General features: G+C 60.3%; 1 protein-coding gene across 1 annotated transcript; it reads right to left on the minus strand.

Moving 5' to 3' along the window:
- Nucleotides 1–828: 828 nt before the first annotated feature.
- Nucleotides 829–20,457, minus strand: SIGLEC1 (sialic acid binding Ig like lectin 1). Its single transcript, XM_053976771.1, is given in 23 exon segments — nucleotides 829–1,061; nucleotides 1,916–1,988; nucleotides 2,479–2,578; nucleotides 2,906–3,202; nucleotides 3,929–4,073; nucleotides 4,075–4,184; nucleotides 4,295–4,594; nucleotides 4,826–5,065; nucleotides 5,234–5,539; nucleotides 6,394–6,648; nucleotides 8,685–8,987; nucleotides 9,958–10,212; nucleotides 11,542–11,835; nucleotides 12,487–12,741; nucleotides 13,759–14,061; nucleotides 14,657–14,911; nucleotides 15,646–15,945; nucleotides 16,543–16,803; nucleotides 17,593–17,856; nucleotides 18,074–18,370; nucleotides 18,458–18,817; nucleotides 19,277–19,379; nucleotides 20,401–20,457. Coding segments are annotated over 23 exon segments (5,109 nt in total). The 5' UTR covers nucleotides 20,416–20,457; the 3' UTR covers nucleotides 829–1,043.
- Nucleotides 20,458–22,123: the final 1,666 nt, after the last annotated feature.

Consider the following 22,123-nt stretch of genomic DNA (forward strand, 5'->3'; position numbering starts at 1 on the left):
ATGGGACTGGAGACGGGGATGGGGACAGGGGTGGGGACAGGGATGGGGACAGCAATGAGGACAGGGATGGGGACAGGGATGGGACTGGAGATGGGGATGGGGACAGGGATGAGGGCAGGAATGGGGACAGGGATGGGACTGGAGACGGGGATGGGGACAGGGGTGGGGACATGGACGGGGAGAGGAATGGAGACAGGGATGGGGACAGGGATGGGACTGGAGACGGGGATGGGGACAGGGATGAGGGCAGGAATGGGGACAGCAATGGGGACAGGGATGGGACTGGAGACGGGAATGGGGACAGGGGTGGGGACAGGGATGGGGACAGGGATGGGACTGGAGGTGGGGCCTGGGGCTGGAAATGGGGATGGGGACAGAGACCAGGGACCAGGAGCAGGACTGGCGACACGGGCAGGGACAAGAACAGTGACAGGGACGGGGACAGCCCAGCACCCTGCTCTGGCAGCGCGACGGGCGCACAGCGGGGGATTAAACACCCACGGGATCCCCGAGCCCAAAGCCGCCCCATTCCCGGGAAGCTCCAGCTCCACATCCCAAAGCCCCGTCCCCGCCGCCGTGGCCGTGGCCGGTGGCGAGGTGGCCGCAGAGTGACCTCTAACGGCAGCGGGGACACGGCCAGAGGGGACACGGCCAGAGGGGACAACGCCCAGCTGCCACCAGCAAGCAGAGTCCCCAGCCCCATGTCCCCTCATCCCAGGCACCGAGGGGACACGGGTGGCTTGGGGACCCCTGTGTCCCCCTCTCCAAGGGGACACCGGGGATGGATGGCAGGGAAAAGGGACAGGTGGTGACAAACAGGATGTCCCCAGCACCGGGAGGTTTGGTTTTATTCTTGTCCCCGCCGGGATTTCCCAGCCCGGAGGTGTCACTGGTGCCTGGCACGTGAGGTGGTGACAAGGGTCCATCGGGAAGGGACAAGGGGCTGGAATGGGGCTGGGGGATCCCCGGGGGAGTCCCTGGATCCAGCCAGGAATGGGAAATTCCAGTGGCCACAGCTGGCCTGGGGTCCAAGAGCCGGCGGGTCAAGAGGCTCCATCCATCTGGAAAATGTTGGAAGTGGCTGGGGACACCCTGTCTGTGTCTGGGGACACCCTGTCCGTGTCTGGGGACACCCTGTCCATGTCTGGGGACACCCTGTCTGTGTCTGGGGACATTCTGTCCATGGCTGGGGACACCCTGTCTGTGTCTGGGGACACCCTGTCCGTGTCTGGGGACACCCTGTCCATGTCTGGGGACACCCTGTCTGTGTCTGGGGACATTCTGTCCATGGCTGGGGACATTCTGTCCATGGCTGGGGACACCCTGTCCGTGTCTGGGGACACCCTGTCTGTGTCTGGGGACATTCTGTCCATGGCTGGGGACATTCTGTCCATGGCTGGGGACACCCTGTCCGTGTCTGGGGACACCCTGTCTGTGTCTGGGGACATTCTGTCCATGGCTGGGGACACCCTGTCCATGGTTGGGGACACCCTGTCCATGTCTGGGGACACCCTGTCCATGGTTGGGGACACCCTGTCTGTGTCTGGGGACACCCTGTCCATGGCTGGGGACACGCTGTCCATGGCTGGGGACCCTCCATAGGGACAGAGGACATCCTGGGAGGGGCTACCATCCCTCTGTGCCATGGAGTCCCTCTGGAATGAGGCTGGGATGGGAATTTTGGGTCCCCACATGGCTCTGTCCCTCCTGTCCCTGTGACAGTGACAGCCACGGCAGTGGTGGCACCACGGGGCTGCCAGGCCGGGCCGGATCCAGGATCCACATCCCATTCCCACAGTGGGGATTCCCGGAAGGGACCCCCCGAGAGCTCAGGGGACCCCAGGGCTGTCCCCACTGATGTCCCCAGGGCTGTCCCCACTGATGTCCCCAGCACTGTCCCCACTGATGTCCCCACCTGTGGCAGGTCCTGTTTGCTCCTCAGCTCCAGGGTGTCCTCGGCACGGGACCAGCTCCGGAACTTCCTGATCCTGGCAGGGAGGACAGGGAGCTGCCACCACCCCGGGGTCCTTGTCACCGTGCCAGGGTCACTGTCCCACCACCCCGGGGTCCTTGTCACTGTGCCAGGGTCACTGTCCCACCCCGGGGTCACTGTCCCCTGACTCTGGGATCCCTGTGCCACCCTGATGTCCCTGTTCCCCCACTCTTGGGGTCCTTTCCATGACACTGGTGTCCCTGTCCCCCCACCCTGGGGTCCCTGTCCCTACACCAAAGCCCTTGTCCCGATGCCAGGGGTCCCTGTCCCTTGACCCCGTGATCCCTGTGCCACCCTGGGGTCCCTGTCCCCCCACCCCAGGGTCCCTGTGCCACCATCCCGTGGTCCCTGTCCCCTGATCCCGTGGTCCCTGTGCCACCCTGTGGTTCCTGTCCCCCATCCCAGGCTCCTTGTCCTTTGATCCCGGGGTTCCTGTGCCATCCCGGTGTCCCTGTCCCCCCACCCTGCCCCATCCAGAACGTCACCTGGGCCACATCTTCATGGCCAGCAGGGCCATGATGGTGATGGCCACGATGGCCATGAGGAGCCCGGACAGGACCTGGAAGGTCCACAGGTGGCTGAGAGCTGGGGACAGAAGTTGGGTCAGTGCCAGCGGGACCCCCCCCAGACCTCGGGGTGCCCCGAAAGGCGTGAAGGGGACACTGGGGTGACAAAATGGGCGACAGGCAGCATTTGGGGTGAAGACACACGTGGGGGGACATCACAGGTGCCACTGTCCCCTGTCCTGAAGGCCACCCCACCAGGGACAGGAGATGTCCCCAACACAGCCACAAGTGCCACCCTCCTATTTTGCCGTCTGACCCCATCCCATTGTCCCATCCCATTTCCCACTTCCGGGGATTTTTTTTTTTAGGATTTCCACGTCCCCGCTGAGGCTCCGGCCCCACTCACTGTGCACATCGAAGTCAGCGCTGGCCGTGGCGTTGCCCAGGGCGTTGGTGGCCACGCAGACGTAGCGTCCCCCAGCCCCTGTCCCCAGGGCCGCCAGCTCCACGCGCAGGGCGTTGTGCGAGGGGGTGGCCCGGACCCCTGGGGTGACAGCAGGGGACAGGCTGGTGGCCAGGAGGTGGCCGTGGTGGTGCAGGGCCAGCGAGGAGGGCGGGTGGCTCTGGGCCGTGCACAGCACGATGGCCCCGCGGCCCTTCTGGTTCTCCAGGAAGGTGCTCACCGAGACGGCCCGAGGAGGGTCTGTGAGGGGACAGCGAGGGTGGCAGTGGGACACGGGGTGGGACAGCCCCCAGCTGGCCTGGGTGGCCACCAAAAGTGGGTTTAAAGTGGCCCCGGATCTGTCCCACTCCGCTCATCCCGGCGCTGGGGGATTCAAACCCTCTCCAGTGTTTGTCTTGCCACCCCAAAGCTGGAGAATCTTCCTGACTTGGAGCTTCTGGGCTCCGAATCTGATTTTTGAGGGGCAATCCTAAAAAAAAAAAAAAAACGAACCCCAAATCCCTTTCCCAAAATCTTCCTAACGCATCCCTCCTCCAGCCTGGATCATCGTCGCACCCTCTCCAGCCCTTTGCTCCAGCTGCAGAAGCCCTCAGCTTGGAGCTTTTTGGCTCCAAAGCCAACTTCTGAAGGACCAGTCCTGAAAAACCCCAAAATCCCCTTCTGCGGGTCACCAAGAGCTTCCTAACTCATCCCTTCTCCATCCTGGATCATCCCCACCACATCCATCCCTGCCCTGGCGGCTTCCCACGTTCCCCAGCCCCTCATTCCACACCCAGCCAGAAAATTCCTCCTTTTTGGAGCGTTTTGGCCCCAAATCTGCCTTAAAAAAAAAAACCCCAAAATCCCCAAATGGAGAGGAGCAGGGCAGGAAGAGGAAGAGGAAGAAACTCCCCTTGCCCTTGCGGAGGTGACACGAGTGACAGGGGCTGGGGACACGCGGCTTGGAGCGTGCCTGGGGACACTCACAGAGGACACTGAGGCTGAGGGGGACAGAGGTGGCCGTGCCCCACGTCCCGCTGGCCCGGCACTGGTAGGAGCCGGCGTCGGCGCTGGACACGCGGCCGAGGACGAAGGAGCCGCTCGGTCCCTCCCAAAGCCACCGCCCGTCGCGGGTACCACGTGTAGTTGACACCTTTGTCCCCCCACGCGGTGGCCGAGCAGCTCATGGTGGCCCGGGTGCCCTCGGGGACTTCCTGCGAGGGCTCCACCGTCAGCGTGACCCCTGAGGAGGGACATGGGCGACTCCAGGAACGGCCGGGAGGCTCCCAGAGCGCCGCTCCCACGGGGACAGCCCCACCCCTCGGGCGCTTGGGGACTTTGGGGACACCTCACCTGGCACTTCCAGCCGCAGGGACGCGGTGGCCGAGCCGCGGCTGTTGGTGGCCGAGCACAGGTAGAGCCCCGCGTCGCGCGGCTCCAGCCCCGCCATCCCCACCCGCAGCGACGTGGGGGTGGCCCGGACCTCGAAGCGGGGGTCCGAGGAGCCGCGGCTGGTGGCCAGGGGTGGGTGGCCCTGTCCCCTGCTCACGGCGATGTCCGGCGGGGGGACACCGTCGGCCGAGCAGAGCAGCACCGCCTGTCGCCCCCCGCGGGGCTCCACCAGCGCCACAAAGCTGGGCTCCTGCGGGGCATCTGCGGCGACAAGGACAGCGCGTGTCCCCCCACTTGTCCCCGCACACCCCGCCGGGCGACGAGCGGCGGGGGGGGAGCTCACCCCGAGGAGGGGCTGCGCTGTCGCCGCGTGTCGCGGGGTGGCGACACAGACCGGGCAGCGATATCCCCGCGGGGGTGGCGTGTCCTGGTGTCCCCTCCCGTCCTCCCCCCCCCCCGCCGCTCCTCGCGGAGATGTCGCCCCCCACTCACAGAGCACGGCGAGGGCCACGGGGGGGGCGCGGGGCCCCCGGCCCGCCCGGCAGGCGTAGAGCCCCGCGTCGGAGCGGTGGCCACGGAGCCCCAGCGAGGGCTCGGGTCCCTCTGTCACCCACCGCCCGTTCTTGAACCACGTGTAGAGGGTCCCCGGCTGCGCGCGAGGGGCCTGGCACGTCAGGGTCACCTCTGTCCCCTCCGCCACCTCGGCCGAGGGTCGCACCAGCACCCTGGTGGCTGCGGGGAGCGGAGAGGATTTTGGTCACGTTTTCTTCCCTTTGAAGCCCCCGGCCCCAAATTGGTGTCCCCCAACCTCCAGCCTCTCCAAAAATTGGGCAGCTCCAATCCTGCACCCTTCAAAGCCCCCCCTGGCAGTGTCCCCAAGCCTTTGTCCCCCTTCCTCACCTTGCACCCGGAGCGTGAGGGACGCGTGGGTGTCGCCGAGGGCGCTCCGTGCCTGGCACTCGTATTCGCCCTCATCCTCCTCGGAGGCTTCCCGGAATTCCAAGCGCAGCGCGTTGGGAGAGGGCGACACGCGGATGCTCTGCCGGAGGGTGTCACCTCCTCTGGGGGGGCTGGAGGCCACCGGGTGTCCCCCCCTGAGCAGGGTGAGCTGGGCCGGGGGGTGGCTGTCCACGGCGCACAGCAGGATGGTGGCCGTCCCCTGGCTGCTCTCCACGAAGGATTGCAGCCGCAGGTTCCTGGGGGGGTCTGCGGGGCGGGAAAAACATGGAGAATGGGAAAAACATGGAATTGGTTGGGTTGGGAAAGCCCTCCGAGCTCATCGAGTCCAAGTGTCCCCCCCCAGCGCTGCCCCAGGCCACCGCTGAGCGCGTCCCCAAGCGCCGCGTCCCAAGGATGGAACTCCACCGCTGCACTTTCCAGGAGGGAAAACTCCAAAATTCCCAATATCCAGCCAAAACCGCTCCTGGCACAGCTTGAGGCCGTGTCTCTGTCCTGTCCCTCGTTCCCCATCCCCCTCCAGCTGTCCCCTCCTGGCAGGAGCTGTGCAGAGCCACAAATTCCCCCCCGATCCCCCTTTTCTCCAGGCTGAGCCCCTTTCCCAGCTCCCTCAGCTGCTCCTGGAGCTCCAACCCCTTCATGCCAGGGATTCCCCGTGCTCCAGAGCCTCCGTCCCACATCCATCAGGAAGATTTACAAATTAACACCATCTTTTTCTCATTAAAAAAGGGGTAAAAAACCCTCATGTTCCGACTCGCAATGACATTTTTTCCCCTCTTTTTTCCTTTTTTTTTAAAGCAAAGTCTGGTTTTAATTTTCCCAGTCAGTGATAAAAAAAAAAGTCCTAAATCCAGCATGAAAGGCAAGGATTTTCCTGCTGGGTTTGGTGTGGAGCACAAAGAAACTTGGAGAAGGTTTTGGGGTCTCTGGGCAGGTCTGGGGTGCAAAGCTTGGCTTAATCATCCTCTGGAATACATTTTTTGTGCTCCCCTAATTACTTAATCCCCCTGGATTAAACCAGGCCTTACTGCCCCAGCTCTCCAGCCACGGGAACAGACCGAGGGGTGACACCAAGTGACACGAAGTTGCCCTTGGGGACTCACAGAGGACGCTGAGGGTGGCAGGGGTGGCACTGTGGTTCCAGGCCGGAGTCCGTATGGAGCAGTGGTAGGAGCCGGCGTCGGAGGCGGTGACCCCAGGGAAGGTGAGATTTTGGGAAGAGCCGGTGCCCAGCCACACCTGGTTCCGGTACCAGGTGTAGCTCAGCACGTCCCCGTCCCCTCCTGCCACCGCGCAGGTGAGGGTGGCGGTGTCCCCTTCCCGCACGTCTGGGGACGGCCAGATCCAGACCCGGGCGGCTGCACAGGAGGGGAGGAAAAAGTGGAGATCCCTCACTTCCAGGGAAAAGTGGAGATCCCTCACTTTCCAGGAAAAAGTGGAGATCCCCCCTTTCCAGGAAAAAGAGGAGATCCCTCGCTTCCAGGGAAAAGTGGAGATCCCTCACTTCCAGGAAAAAGTGGACATCCCTCACTTCCAGGAAAAAGAGGAGATCCCTTGCTTTCCAGGGAAAAGTGGTGATCCTTTGCTTCCCAGGAAAAAGTGGAGATCCCTCGCTTCCAGGAAAAATGGAGATCCCTCACTTCCAGGAAAAAGGGGTGATCCCTCACTTCCAGGCAAAAGTGGTGATCCCTTGCTTCCCAGGAAAAATGGAGATCCCTCGCTTTCCAGGGAAAAGTGGAGATCCCTCACTTCCAGGGAAAAATGGAGATCCCTCACTTCCAGGAAAAACAGGAGATTCCCTCGCTTTCCAGGGAAAAGTGATCCCTCACTTTCCAGGAAAAAGTGGTGATCCCTCACTTCCAGGTAAAAATGGAGATCCCTCACTTCCAGGAAAAAGGGGTGATCCCTCGCTTTCCAGGGAAAAGGGGTGATCCCTCACTTCCAGGAAAAAGTGGAGATCCCTCACTTCCAGGAAAAAGTGGAGATCCCTCGCTTCCAGGGAAAAGTGGAGATCCCTCACTTCCAGGAAAAAGGGGTGATCCCTTGCTTTCCAGGGAAAAGTGGAGATCCCTCACTTCCAGGAAAAAGGGGTGATCCCTTGCTTTCCAGGGAAAAGTGGTGATCCTTTGCTTCCCAGGAAAAAGAGGAGATCCCTCGCTTCCAGGAAAAATGGAGATCCCTCACTTCCAGGAAAAAGGGGTGATCCCTCACTTCCAGGCAAAAGTGGTGATCCCTCACTTCCAGGGAAAAATGGAGATCCCTCACTTCCAGGAAAAACAGGAGATTCCCTCGCTTTCCAGGGAAAAGTGATCCCTCACTTTCCAGGAAAAAGTGGTGATCCCTCACTTCCAGGGAAAAATGGAGATCCCTCACTTTCCAGGAAAAAGTGGAGATCTCTCGCTTCCCAGGGAAAAGTGGAGATCCCTCTCTTTCCAGAATGGGAAAGTCAGGGAGTTGCAGGGCAGGAAAAAGAGGGGACGGCCACCACAACCCCCAGGTGACACAATTCCTGTGGTGTTCCCATGGATTTGTTTGGGATGCTCCATCCCTGGAAGTGTCCAAGGTCAGGTTGGATGGGGCTTGGAGCAGCGTGGGGTAGTGGAAGATGTCCCTGCCCATGGCAGGGGTGGGACTGAAGGGATTTAAGATCTCTCTCAACCCAAACCATTCCATGGTTCCATGATTCCATGATTCCCGGGGTGATGGCAGCAGGGCAGTGCCATGGATGGACACAGCAAAGCCAGCTCCCAGAGCCAGGTCCAAGAGGAGTCATGTCCCTTTGCCACATGCCTGGGACACGTGTGGCTCTCTGGGAATACCTCCACCCCCATAAACATGGATTTTCCCCATTTTTTTCCCCCCTGTTTTCATCCTGTTCATCCTATTCCAGCTGCTCTCCCTCCCCCATTCCTTCACCTCATCACCATAACCCAAATCCCATCATTCCATCTGCTGCCTGCAGCTCTCCATCCCCTTCCCACCCTATTCCCATTCCCATCCCATGGATCCCATCCCATGGATCCCATCCCATGGATCCCACCCCATCCCCTCCCATGGATCCCAGTCGACCCCATCCCATCCTACCCCATCCCATCCCATGGATCCTATCCCATCTCATGGATCTTATCCCATGGATCCCATCCCATCCCATGGATCCCATCCCATGGATCCCACCCCATCCCCTCCCATGGATCCCGGTCCTCCCCATCCCATGGATCCTACCCCATCCCATGGATCCCATCCCATGGATCCCACCCCATCCCATCCCATGAATCCTGGTCCACCCCATCCCATGGATCCCACCCCATCCCATGGATCTCATCCCATGGATCCCACCCCATCCCATGGATCCCATCCCATCCCATCCCATCCCATCCCATCCCCAGCGACTCACCGCCTCCGGAGAAGTTCCCGGTGGCGCTGGCGTTGCCGTGGGCGTTGGTGGCCACACACCGGTACTCGCCCTCGTCCTGCAGCAGCACGGGGTGGACGTGGACACGCAGCGCGTTGGTGGCCGAGGTGACGCTGAGCCGTGGCCGGGGGACGGGCGGTGACAGCGCCGTGGAGGCCACCAGGGCCCCGTCCTTGAAGAGGGCCAGCTGTGCCGGCGGGGAGCTGTCCACGGAGCACTCCAGGATCCCGCGCTGGCCCGACGGAGGCTCCAGGAAGGTGCTGAGCACCGGCACCCGCGGGGGGTCTGCCAGGGAGGGTGGGAGAGACCCGAGGATGCACCCAGAGACCCCCATGGGATGGGACCCAGCGAGGTGCCATCCCATCGGTGCCATCCCATCGGTGACATCCCATCGGTGACATTCCAGTAGCACCATCCCCTTGGCACCATCCCAATGGCATCATTCCAGTGGTATGATCCCATCCCATCGGCACCATTCCACTGGTACCATCCCATTGGCACCATCCCATCCCATCCCACCCCATCCCATCCCATCCCATCCCATCCCATCCCATCCCATCCCATCCCATCCATTTCATCCCAATTCCTTCCCATCCCATCCTATTCCATCCCGTTGCATTTCCTCCCCATCTCATTTTATCCCACCCCATTTCATCCCAACTCTACCTCATCCCAAATCATCCCAATTCCTCCCCATCCCAATTCTGTTCCATGCCATGCCATGCCATGCCATGCCATGCCATGCCATGCCATGCCATGCCATCCCATCCCATGCCATCCCATCCCATCCATTTCATCCCAATTCCTTCCCATCCCATCCTATCCCATCCCATTGCATTTCCTCCCCATCTCATTTTATCCCACCCCATTTCATCCCAATTCCACCTCATCCCAAATGATCCCAATTCCTCCCATCCCAATTCTGTTCCATGCCATGCCACGCCACGCCACGCCACCCCATCCCATCCCATCCCATCCCATCCCATCCCATCCCATCCATTTCATCCCAATTCCTTCCCATCCCATCCTATTCCATCCCACTGAATTTCCTCCCCATCTCATTTTATCCCACCCCATTTCATCCCAACTCCACCTCATCCCAAATCATCCCAATTCCTCCCCATCCCAATTCTGTTCCATGCCATGCCATGCCATGCCATGCCATGCCATGCCATGCCATCCCATCCCATGCCATGCCATGCCATCCCATCCCATCCCATTCCCTCTCCCCCATCCCCTGGCATGTCCCACTCACAGCAGACACGCAGGGTGGCAGCGGGGGACACGCTGGTCCCCGCCGAGCCCCGGGCCCGGCAGTGGTAGAGCCCGGTGGCAGCGCTGGTGACAGCGGACAGCACGAGGACACTGTCAGGACCCTCCTGGAGCCACTTGCTGTCCTTGTACCAGGAGTAGACGGTGTCACCCGGTGGCTCTCCGGCCACCTGGCACATCAGGGACACGTTGTCACCTTCCAGCACCTCCGAGGATGGTGAGATCAGGACGCGGGTGGCTGGAGCAGGGACAGTGCCAGCTCAGAGGGGACAGGGCAGAGCTCGGCACTGCCGGTGTCCCCTCGTCACTTCCATAACCTGTGGGGTGCGATGTTCCCACTCTGTCCAAGGATTTGGGACGGCTCCGATGCGATATTGGTGCTCCCTGTCCCCTTAGGGTGTCCCCAACTCCTCCTGGAGATGCCCAGGGCTGAGGTGTTGGAATATGGGCAGGGGGTGGCACTGGGGGGGATCTGGTGGCACTGGGAGCACAGACATATGGTCATTCCCATGGGATGGGCCGCTCCAATCCCTAGGAGGGACCTGGTGGCACTGGGAGCACAGACACATGGTCATTTCCATGCGATGGGCCGCTCCGGTCCCTGGGAGGGATCTGGTGTCATTGGAAGGGATCTGGTGGCGCTGGGAGCACAGACACATGGTCATTCCCATGGGAAGGGATGATCTGATCCCTGGGAGGGATCTGGTGGCACTGGGAGGGATCTGGTGGCACTGGGAGCACAGATGTGCTCATTCCCATGGGATGGGCCACTCCGGTCCCTGGGAGGGATCTGGTGGCACTGGGAGGGATCTGGTGGCACTGGGAGCACAGACATGGGGTCATTCCCATGGGAAGGGCTGCTCTGATCCCTGGGTGGGATCTGGTGGCACTGGGAGCACAGACGTGCTCATTCCCATGGGATGGGCCACTCCGGTCCCTGGGAGGGATCTGGTGGCACTGGGAGCACAGACATGGGGTCATTCCCATGGGAAGGGCTGCTCTGATCCCTGGGTGGGATCTGGTGGCACTGGGAGGGATCTGGTGGCACTGGGAGCACAGACAAGTGATCATTTCCATGGGATGGGTTGCTCCGATCCCTGGGTGGGATCTGGTGGCACTGGGAGGGATCTGGTGACACTGGGAGAGATCTGGTGGCACTGGGAGCAGAGACAGGTGCTCATTCCCATGGGATGGGCCACTCCGGTCCCTGGGTGGGATCTGGTGGCACTGGGAGGGATCTGGTGGCACTGGGAGCACAGACAAGCGATCATTTCCATGGGATGGACCGCTCCGATCCCTGGGTGGGATCTGGTGACACTGGGAGAGATCTGGTGGCACTGGGAGCACAGACAAGGGATCATTCCCATGGGAAGGGATGCTCCGATCCCTGGGTGGGATCTGGTGGCACTGGGAGGGATCTGGTGGCACTGGGAGCACAGACACCTGCTCATTCCCATGGGATGGGTTGCTCCAATCCCTGGGTGGGATCTGGTGGCACTGGGAGCACAGACACCTGCTCATTCCCATGGGAGGGGCCGCTCCGATCCCCGAATCCCGGGCTCCCCACCTTGCACGCGCAGGTACAGCCGTCGCTCCGCGGAGCCGTGCGCGTTGGTGGCCGTGCACCGGTAGCTGCCATCGTCGGCCGGCGTCACCTCCCGCACCTCCACCCGCAGCGAGTTGGGGACAGCGGAGACGGTGACGCGCGGGCTGCTGCCGCCGGCGCTGGTGGCCACCAGCTCCTGGTCGCGGAGCAGGGCCAGCTGGGCCGGGGGGTTGCTGGCCACGGAGCACTGGAAGATGGCCAGGGAGCCCTGCTCGGCCTCCAGGAAAGCCGTCAGGAGAGGGTCCCGAGGGGGGTCTGTGAGGGGGAATGGGATGAGAGGCCTGGAACCCCAGTGGGAGAGGGGTCCTGGGGAGTGGTCACTGCTCTGGGGTTCTGGGAAAGGGTGGGAGGAGAGGAAAAGGGAAAGGGGAAAAGGAAAAGGGAAAAGGGAAAGGAAAAGGAAAAGGAAAAGGAAAAGGAAAAGGAAAAGGAAAAGGAAAAGGAAAAGGAAAAGGAAAAGGAAAAGGAAAAGGGGAAAAGGGAAGTGGAAAGGAAAAGAGAAAAGGGAATGGGAAAAGGAAAAGGGAAAGGAAGGAGAAGAAGAGAGGGAAGGAGAAGGGGAAGGGAAGCGGGAAAGGAAAAGGGAATGGGAAAAAAGAAATGGGAAAAGGGAAACAGAAGGGGATGGTGAAGGGAAAGAGAATGGGAAAGGAAACAGAAAAGGGAAAGGAAAAGGAAAAAGGGGAAATTGAAAGGAAAAGGGAAAGGAAAAAGGAGAGAAGGGAAAGAGAAGGGAAAGGGGAAAGGGGGAAGGGGGAAGGGGAAAGGGGAAGGGAAAGGGGAAAGGGGAAAGGGGAAAGAGGAAAGGGGGAAGGGGAAAGGGGGAAGGGGAAAGGGGAAAGGGGAAAGGGGAAAGGGGAAAGGGGAAAGGGGAAAGGGGAAAGGGGGAAGGGGAAAGGGACGCACACAGCACATCCAGGAGGACGTCGGGAGAGCTCCGGCTGCCACCGGCGGTGCTGGCCTGGCACCGGTAGAGCCCGGTGTCCCTGCTGACCACCGGCCGCAGCACCAGCGAGGTGGCCGAGCCCGTGGAGATCTGCTGCCCGTTGTGGTACCAGGTGACGTTGGGGACAGCCGTGGAGCCGCTGCTCAGGTGACAGGTGAGGGTGGCATTGTCACCCTCCAGCACGTGGGGGGATGGGGACACGGTGACATTGGCAGCTGTGGGCAGGAGGAAACGGGGTCTGGTGTCAACGGTGGGGTGACAACCCCTCAAAGCCACCAAAGGGCAGCGTGGCTACGCCAGAGGGCAAATTGCAGCTGACCCCACAGTGCCATGGTGGGGACAGCTCCGAGCCTGGAAGTGCCACCAGCCCAGGGACATCCCTTGGCCATGTTTTGCTCGGTGTTCCTGTCACACTCAGCCAAGGAATAATCCCCACCAGGGGCTGGAATGTCATGGGGGAGCCACCATGTCTGGATGTCATGGACATGTGACATTTCCATGTCTGGATTTCATGGACATGTGGCACTTCCATGTCTGGATTTCATGGACGTGTGGCATTTCCATGTGGCAGTTCCATGTCTGGATTTCATGGACATGTGGCATTTCCATGTCTGAGTTTCATGGACATGTGGCATTTCCATGTGAAATTCCATGTCTGGATTTCATGGACATGTGGCATTTCGATGTGGCACTTCCATGTCTGGATTTCATGGACATGTGGCATTTCCATGTGAAATTCCATGTCTGGATTTCATGGACATGTGGCATTTCCATGTGAAATTCCATGTCTGGATTTCATGGACATGTGGCATTTCCATGTGGCACTTCCATGTCTGGATTTCATGGACATGTGGAATTTCCATGCAACATCTCCATGTCTGGATGTCATGGACATGTGACATTTCCATGTAACATCTCCATGTCTGGATGTCATGGACATGTGACATTTCCATGTCTGGATTTCTTGGACATGTGGCAGTTCCATGTCTGAGTTTCATGGACATGTGGCATTTCCATGTGGCAATTCCATGTCTGCATTTCGTGGATATGTGACATTTTCATGTGGTATTTCCATGTCCGGATTTCATGGACATGTGGCATTTCCATGTGACATTTCTGCCCCTCCTGCCGCCATCTCCTGAGCTTGCCTCCTTCCCCAGCATTCCCTTCCCACGTTCCCCTCTCTCAGAACATTCCCAGGTGCCGCAATCCTGTCCCCCGTCCCCACTCACTGTCCGCCTTGAAATCCACAGTGGCGCTGGCGCTTCCTTGGGAATTCCCAGCCTGGCACACGTAAATCCCCTCATCCTCCACCACCACATCCCGGATTTCCACCTTCAGGCTGTTGTAGGACCTGGTGACGAGGACCCTGGGGCCGGTGGCTTGGGGACAGCCCTGGGTGCAGGCGATGGCATCGTCCCCTCTCCGGAGGGTGAGGTTGGACTCGGGATCGCTCTCCACGGAGCACTGGATGATGCCCAGGCGCCCGCCCTGGCTCTGCAGGAACGAGCTCAGCACCGGCTGCCTCGGGGGGTCTGTGGGGGAAAAATGGATCCGTGAGGTTGGGAAAGCTCCCAGAATCCAAGGGATTGATGCTTCCAGCGCTGCCTGATCATCCAGGTTGGACGGGGTTTGGAATAATCTGGGACAGTGGGAGGTGTCCGTGCCAAGGGGAGAGGGGTTGGGATGAGAAGGGCTTTGAGGTTCCTCCCAGCCCAATCCGGGGACAAAACACCACTGGATCCATTGGGAAAACCCTCAGAATCCAAGGGATTGATGCTCCCAGTGCTGCCTGAGAAACTCTTGGATACCCATGTTGGACCTGGTCTAGTGGGAGGCGCCCCTGCCCACGGCAGAGGAGTCAGAACGAGATGGGTTTTGAGGACCCCCAAGCCCAAACCATTCGTGGTTCTATGACCATTTATTGTCCTTAAAATTCTTGGGAAGGTGGGAATTCTCCAAATTCCCCCAAAACTCCCAGATTTACCCGCCAGAGGGGAATTTTTCACCCTCCCCACATTCCCGCCCAAGAGCTCCTTGGCCGTGGCTGGTGTGGATGGGGGAAACCTCAGGGTGGGAGCACCCCCAGCTCAGCCCCAGGACCCTTTGGAATTCCCACGGGACGCTCACAGAGCACTCGGAGCGGGACAGCCTCCGACGTGTCGCTGCCGTTCCTGCCCCGGACCTGGCACTGGAAGGCGCCGGCGTCGTCCCCGCGGACGGACGGGAATTCCAAGGTCGGGGATGAGCTCTCCTGGAGCCTCCGGCCGTTCCTGTACCAGGTGTAGAGCGGCTCCTCGTCCGTGTCCCCTGTCCCCACGCAGGTCAGGGTGACCGCGGTCCCCTCTGTCACCTCCGCCGAGGGCTGGATCAGGAGCCCCGCAGCTGGAGGAGGGGTGGGAGAGGGATTTCAGGGAAGGAGGGAAATCCTTTCCATGGATCCATCCAGCTACAATTCCCTCTTGGTCTTCCCTGAGTCCCCTCCCTCGCCAGAACCCGTGGGGTCTGTGGGTTTCTGGGGAGTGACATTCCCTGGGGACACTGCTCAGGCAAATGGGGCCTTTCCTGACCCTTTCCCACTTTTTCCAAGTGCCAGGTTCATCCAGGTGACTTTTTCCCAGGAAAGACCCTGTCCCCTCTTCCCACTGGTTGGGCCTTGTCCGACTTCCAGCTCCCCACTGGGACACCCAAATCCAGGTTTGGTTTCTCTGGAATTGGACTTTGATGTCTCTTTTGGGCTTTTTTTTGGGATCCTAAAGGATGTTCCTCTTGGACATGGATTTGTGGGACTTTTCTCTCCTTCTGCTGCCTCTGTCATCCCAAATTATCCAGGCTTGGGGGTCAGGGGACAGTGACTGGTGGGGGATGGATGGGGACAGAAAAATTTGGATAAATTTACTGATTTTTGGCATTTTGGGAAACAAAACCCGGGAGCCTCTCCAGCTCCCAGAGCAGCTCTGACCCCGCTGAGGAGGGGGCACCACACAGCCCCCAGGACACCGATGTCCCCCAGTGCCACCACAGGAGTCCCTCCAGCTCTGCGGGCTGCGTGTCCCCCGAATTTTGGGGGTTCATCGTCACCCCAAAGCTAGGAGCAGCCGTGTCACCCCGGGACTCACCGCGGGTCACCAGGACCTTGGTGGCACTGGCGTTGCCGTGGACGTTGCTGGCGGTGCAGCCATACTTCCCGCTGTCCCGGGAGCCTGCATCCCGGATTTCCAGCCGCAGGGAATTGCGGGAGGCGGTGACACCGAGCCGCTGGCCCAGGGCCACCTGCGCCCCGCTGGTGGCCAGCACGGTGCCGTCGCGGTCGATGGCCAGGGTGGCCGGAGGGTGGCTGTCCACAGTGCAGCGGACAATGACCAGCCGGCCACCCTGGGTCTCCTGGAAGAGCGTGAGGGTGGGAATTCGGGGTGGATCTGTGGGACGGGAGAGGATGCTGAGGTTGGGATGTCCTCGTGGTGTGGTCAAAGGGAAAATCCCGGAGCGCTTTGAGTTGGAGGGGACATGAAATCCCAGCTGGTCCCGTGGGCAGGGACACCTTCTACTAGCCCAGGTGGCTCCAAGCCCCATCCAGCCTGGCCTTGGGCACTTCCAGGGATGGGAAATGTCCCCCCACTCAACCTGGATGTCACAATCTGCTTGTCCCGTGTGTCACCGGGTCAGATTTACCCCAAAATTGTCACAACCAACCCATGGCTGGGTTATTTTCCCCAGGAAAACCTCCTGAGCTGTTCTTATCCTGATGGATTCTCCATGAAAAACCTCCCCAAGTCTTATGGAATGGAGGGGATTAGTGGGAGATGCTGCAATGGACACATCCCAAATGTCACTTAACGTCACCTTCACACCTGCCTCATGGCCAAAATTTGTTGTATTCCCATAAAATTCAACCAGCAGGGTTGACCCCCCTCATCTACCCCTGGGGCGCTCAGGAAGAGGCTTTGCCGTGAACTTTTTTGGGGGGATTTCCTGGATTTTGGGGGGTTTGCACGGCCCCACATGGTGGCACTCACACGTCACGCTGAGGCTGATGGCCTGGGCCGTGTCACTGCCCTGGCTGTTGGTCACTTGGCAGGAGTAGTAGCCGGCGTCACCGGCGGCCACCGCGGGGAAGAGGAGGGTGTGGGCCGGGCCCTCCTTGAGCCACGCGCTGTTCTTGTACCAGGTGTAGGTCAGCTCCTCGGGATGTCCCTCCCGCCCGGGGACATCGCAGGACAAGGTGGTGGCCGTCCCCTCGCGCACCTCGGCCGCGGGGCTGGCCGAGATCTCTGCGGCTGAGGGAGAAGGGGCACGTTCAGGATGGCCCTGGGGACAGGAGAACAGAACGCCCACCCCAGGTCTCCCATTCCAGAGCCTGGGAGAAGATGGAAGCGCCAACAACAGAGCTGGGGGACATTCGGGTTTGTCCCCTGCCACCAGCTGGGGACACCTGGCTTTAGAGCAAAACCCCGAGGGCCAAATTGGTGGTGGGTGGGGAAGGGTCTTTCACCTCTCAGGGTGAGATCAGGGGGGTTTTGGGGGGATCACAGGGACCCATCTGGGGGGAGATGCTCCCTGTGGGGCTCCAGCTCAGGCAGGGAAGGCTGGGATTTGTCTTTGCTGCTGGAGCTGCTGGGAAGAGGAGCCTCTTCCCTTCCCTGTGCGGGTGGGAAGGGGCTGGGCTGGAATTCCCAGAGAAGCTGGGATCCTTGGAGCCCTGGAAATGCCCCAGGCCAGGATGGACATTGCCTGGATCCACCTGGGATAGCGGGAAGTGCCCCTGCCCACGGCAGGGGTGGGAATGATCCCTAAGGTCCCTTCCCACCATGGCTCTGGATCGCCACGAGCTCCCAACCCCTTCCCAGCTCTGGTCCCTGTCCTTGGCTGGAAATCCCTCCCTGTTTTCTGGGACCACAAAGACAAGGGACACAGGCGTGGCACAACGGGGCCACCACCCTCCTCCTGCGCGGACACCCCAATTCCCGGACCTCCAGCAGCGCCGGCCACCTCCATCCCACTCCACGCCACCCCAGTCTGGGACACTCAGCGACGTCCCGCCCCGGCAGAGCTCCCGTGGCACTTACAGAACACGCGGAGGGTGACAGGAGGTGACGCCCCGGTGCCGAGGGCGTTCTGGGCCTCGCAGTGGTACCGCCCGTGGTCCTCACGGCGCACGCCGCGCAGGGCCAGCACCCGCTCGGTGCCCACGGCCACCCCGTCCTTGTACCAGTGGTAGCCCGAGACCGGGGGGTGGCTGCTGCCAACCTGGCAGCTCAGGGTCACCGTGTCACCCACGCCGATGTTGCCCGAGGAAGGGCTCAGCGACGCCTGCGTGTCCTTGGGGGCGTCTGCGGGGGACACAGAGGGACGTGGTGGGCACAGGGGGCTGTCACCACCCCGGGGCGCGGAAAAGGGGAGGTGCGTGACAGGAGGTGGCACCTAAGGGACAGGTGTGGCCAGGCAGCAGGAAAAGGAAGGGAGAAGCAGGAGGAAAATGCTGCAGGGAAGGAGGGGGTGGCCGCGGTGGCCGTGACAGAGGTGTCCCCCTGTCCCCACCCCACGTACGCCTGACCCGCAGCACCACCTCCGTGCTCGCGCTCTTGGATCCGTCGGAAACCTTGCAGAGCAGCTTCTTGGAATGGTCCTTCCAGGTGAAGGAGCTGGTCAGGGTCACCTGGTGGCTGACCCCGCTGGTGTCCAGCTGGACGTGGCTGGACACTTCGGACACCTGGGGGTCGTAGCCCTCCCAGCGCAGGACGACGTCACCCCTGGGACAAACGTAGGGCGTGGAGCACTCCAAGGTGGACCTTTGTCCCTCGGTCTGCTCCTCGCTGCTGGTGACACTGGGACGCTCCAAATCCTCTGGGATGGAGAGCAGAGGGCAGGATGACCGCATGGAATGGGCAAGAAGGGAATTTTTTTTTTGGGGAATTTCGGTGTTTTACCCACCCGAAACGCTCAGGGTCACATCCCGCGACGCCGACCAGCGGTCGCCGTTGATGATCTCGAAGCGGAACCTGTAGAGGCCACTGTCCCCTGGTGTCACCCCCTGCAGCAGCAGGGTGCAATTCCGGGCCATGGGGTCCCCCAGGAGCTGGGCACGACCCCCAAAACGGGGATCCACATCCTGGGGGGTGGCGGAGTGGAACACCAGCGTCCGCTGGCCGTCGTAGTCCTTGTACCAGATGGCCACGATGCCGTCGGCGGTTGTCACACCCGCGGGGTAGCTGAAGGTGCAGGGGACAACCAGGCAGGACCCCCCGCTGGCCTGCAGGGACTCGGGGTAGGAGACCCCCCAGGAGCCGAGGGCTGTGCCAGGGAAAATCGGGATCAGGGAGCCAGGAGTGTCCCCACTTCCCCCAGGACACGCTGGGGACGCGTCACCTGTGCTTGATGGGGAAGTTGGGAGAAGAGGCGGGATTTGGGATGAAACCCTCCCCCCAAGAGGAGGTTTTGGGGTGGAGAAGGGGGAGAAAACTGGGAAAAGCTGGATCTTTGGGGCCTAAATAATGAGGAGAAAGGGAAGGCGACCTCCTGGCCTCCCGAATTTATTTTCTCACCCTGGCACCTTGTCCTCGCTCCCATGGCCTGGCTGTCCCTTTGTCACCCCATCCCTGCCCGTGAGGAGCGTGGGATCATGGCAAACCCCCCCAGGAGCAGCCTTGGGATCCCCCAAATTCCTGCCTGGCTCCTACTCCCACCCACTGGGGCCAATCCCGGCCTCCAGTCCCGGAGGGGACAATCCCAAGGGTGTCATTGTCCCCATACCTGGCGGGACGAGGCTGGCCAGGAGCACGAGGCAGCGGGGCAGGCGCATGGTGGCACTGCCGGGGGACATGGGGGACACGGGGTCACACCGGCACAGGGGACCCTGGGGACAAGAGGAGGTGGCTGAGGACCTTGGAATGGGTGGGATGGATCCCTGTGGGATAAATCCCGCTGGAATCAGGACAGGCCTCAGCATGGGGGGGAGAACAGAAGGGAAGGGAAAAGGGGAAGGAAGGAAGGAAGGAAGGAAGGAAGGAAGGAAGGAAGGAAGGAAGGAAGGAAGGAAGGAAGGAAGGAAGGAAGGAAGGAAGGAAGGAAGGAAGGAAGGAAGGAAGGAAGGAAGGAAGGAAGGAAGGAAGGAAGGAAGGAAGGAAGGAAGGAAGGAAGGAAGGAAGGAAGGAAGGAAGGAAGGAAGGAAGGAAGGAAGGAAGGAAGGAAGGAAGGAAGGAAGGAAGGAAGGAAGGAAGGAAGGAAGGAAGGAAGGAAGGAAGGAAGGAAGGAAGGAAGGAAGGAAGGAAGGAAGGAAGGAAGGAAGGAAGGAAGGAAGGAAGGAAGGAAGGAAGGAAGGAAGGAAGGAAGGAAGGAAGGAAGGAAATAAAGAAAAAGGAAAAAAGGAGAAGAATAAAATAAAGAAAAAATGAAAAAAAGGAATATAAAAGGAAAAGAAGAAAAGAGTAAAAGAGGAAAAGAGGAAGAAAAAGAGAAATAAGAAGAAAAGAAAAAGAAAAAGAAAAAGAAAAAGGAAAAGGAAAAGGAAAAGGAAAAGGAAAAGGAAAAGGAAAAGGAAAAGGAAAAGGAAAAGGAAAAAGGAAAAAGGAAAAGAAACCTAGAAAAGGAGAAGAGGAAAACAAAAAATAAACAGAATTATTTAAAACATTTTACGGCTTTTTGCAGCTCCAGGCAAACTCCTGACATTCCTTTCAGTTTCGCCCCTCATCGTTCCGTGACAAACCAGAATATCTTCACCCTGAACTTTTTCCCCAGTATCCCAGAAATCAGCGATCGGATTGCCGTGAGCTCCGATCCTCCTCTGAGCACTCCTGGGTCTCTCCCTGAGGGACGAGGCCTCTCCCAGCCCCCCGCTCCGGCCTTTCCCTCTCCACCATTCCCTCCTTCTCCGATACCTCCTTTTCCCACATCTGTATCCAATTTCCTCGCTCCTCCTTGGATTTCGGGGTGGATTTCCCGCTCCGGAGAGCTTTACTTGGGATTTATTTTTCCAGACTGTGAGCACAGAGAATGTCTGGGGTGGCCCCTGGGTGTCGATGCTTGGAGGGGGGGGACGATGTGAGGCCACAAATTGTCACGGGATTCGTGCCGGAAGAGGAAGGAAGAGCCGGGATCCAGCCCCCAGCTCGTGCTGGTGCCAAGTTTCGTTTCTTCTCCTGGGTTTCTCCTGGTTTCGATTCCTGAGGGCCCCTGGGGGATCCCTTGGGATGGGGACCCAGCGGGGACAGTGGCGCGTGGTGGGGGCCCTGCTGCTCGGAATTCCAAGGGTTGTAAAGATTTCCAGGAAAACACTTTTGGTGTGGGGCTGGATGGGGCTTGGGGCGACCTGGGGTGGGGAGGGTGTCCCTGGGGTCCCGAAATGGGATTTAAGGAATGGGTTGGGATGGGAGGGGTTAAAATCTTGTCTCATTCCCATGGGCAGGGACACCTCCCGCTGACCCAGGCGGCTCCAAATCCTGTCCAACCTGGCCTTGGACATTTCCAGGAACGGGGCAGCCACAGCAAATCTGGGAATTCCATTCCAGGACCTTCCCACCCTCAGAGGGAGGAATTTTTTTCCCAATCTCCCACCTATCCCTGCAGTTCAAAAGTCGCTTTTTGGCGCAGGAATGAGCACGGAGAGGGGACATTCCCGGTGTGGGACCCTTCAGCTCCATCACATCCCAAAAACCAGAGAAACAGGGACCGTGCGGTGGTGGGACACCATTCCTTGGGATAAGGGATGGATGTGACCCCCTCCAAGCCGCATCTGACCCCTGGAGTTCCAGGCACTTCCCTGGCTCCTGGCAGGAGATGGACGAGGCTCATCCCAAAGGGATCCTCCACGAGCCGCCCCCACCCCTCATCCCAGACCTGTCCCCAGAATTCCCGTCCTTTCCCATCCCTGGAGGGCCACGGCGTTACCTGGCGGTGGCGGTGGCTCCGGCAGTGCCACCTCCGGAGCGGTGGCATCGGGAAGCCGCCTGTCCCCGCGCTCAGGGACGTCCCTTTATGGGCTGGGGGAGGAGGGCGAGGAGCCCCAAACCGCGGCACTTCCCCCTTTAGTGTCCCCGCTCTCATTTTGGGAAGTGGCGACAGCGGCAGCTTTCCCCTAATTCCGTGTTTTTGGGGCCAGGGTGGGTTTGGAGCACTCCAGGGTCTCCGGGTTTAGGGTGCTGCTGGTGGGGCTGGGGCAGGGTTGGTGTTGCTCCCTGTGGGAGCAGTTTGGGATTTGTGCTGATAATTCGGGAATGTTTTTGTTGTGTCTTGGATGGACTCGAGGGCGGCTCTGCCCTCACCCTGCCGGGAAGGGGTTGGGATTGCAACAGGAACTGGGGGGACACGGCCGGGAAAACCGATCCCAACCCACCCCCCGGGATTTCCTGGATCGTGGGGCTCCAGGATAAACTGGGAAAGAAGGAAAGGGGAATGTTGGGAGTGATGGTGTTTGTCCTCCTGGATCACCAGAATGGATCCTGGCTGTCCTGGGAATGCTGAACACACCAAGGACTGGACCACCTCTGCTCTGGGAGAGCTGGGAATGTTCCCCCGGAGAAGGGAAAAATCCAGGGAATCCTCAGAGTCCCTGAAGGGGCTCCAGGAGAGCTGGAGAGGGACTGGGGACAAGGGACAGAGGGA

Source organism: Vidua macroura, chromosome 4, assembly GCF_024509145.1.
Source record: "Vidua macroura isolate BioBank_ID:100142 chromosome 4, ASM2450914v1, whole genome shotgun sequence".
NCBI classification, from domain to species: Eukaryota; Metazoa; Chordata; class Aves; order Passeriformes; family Viduidae; genus Vidua; species Vidua macroura.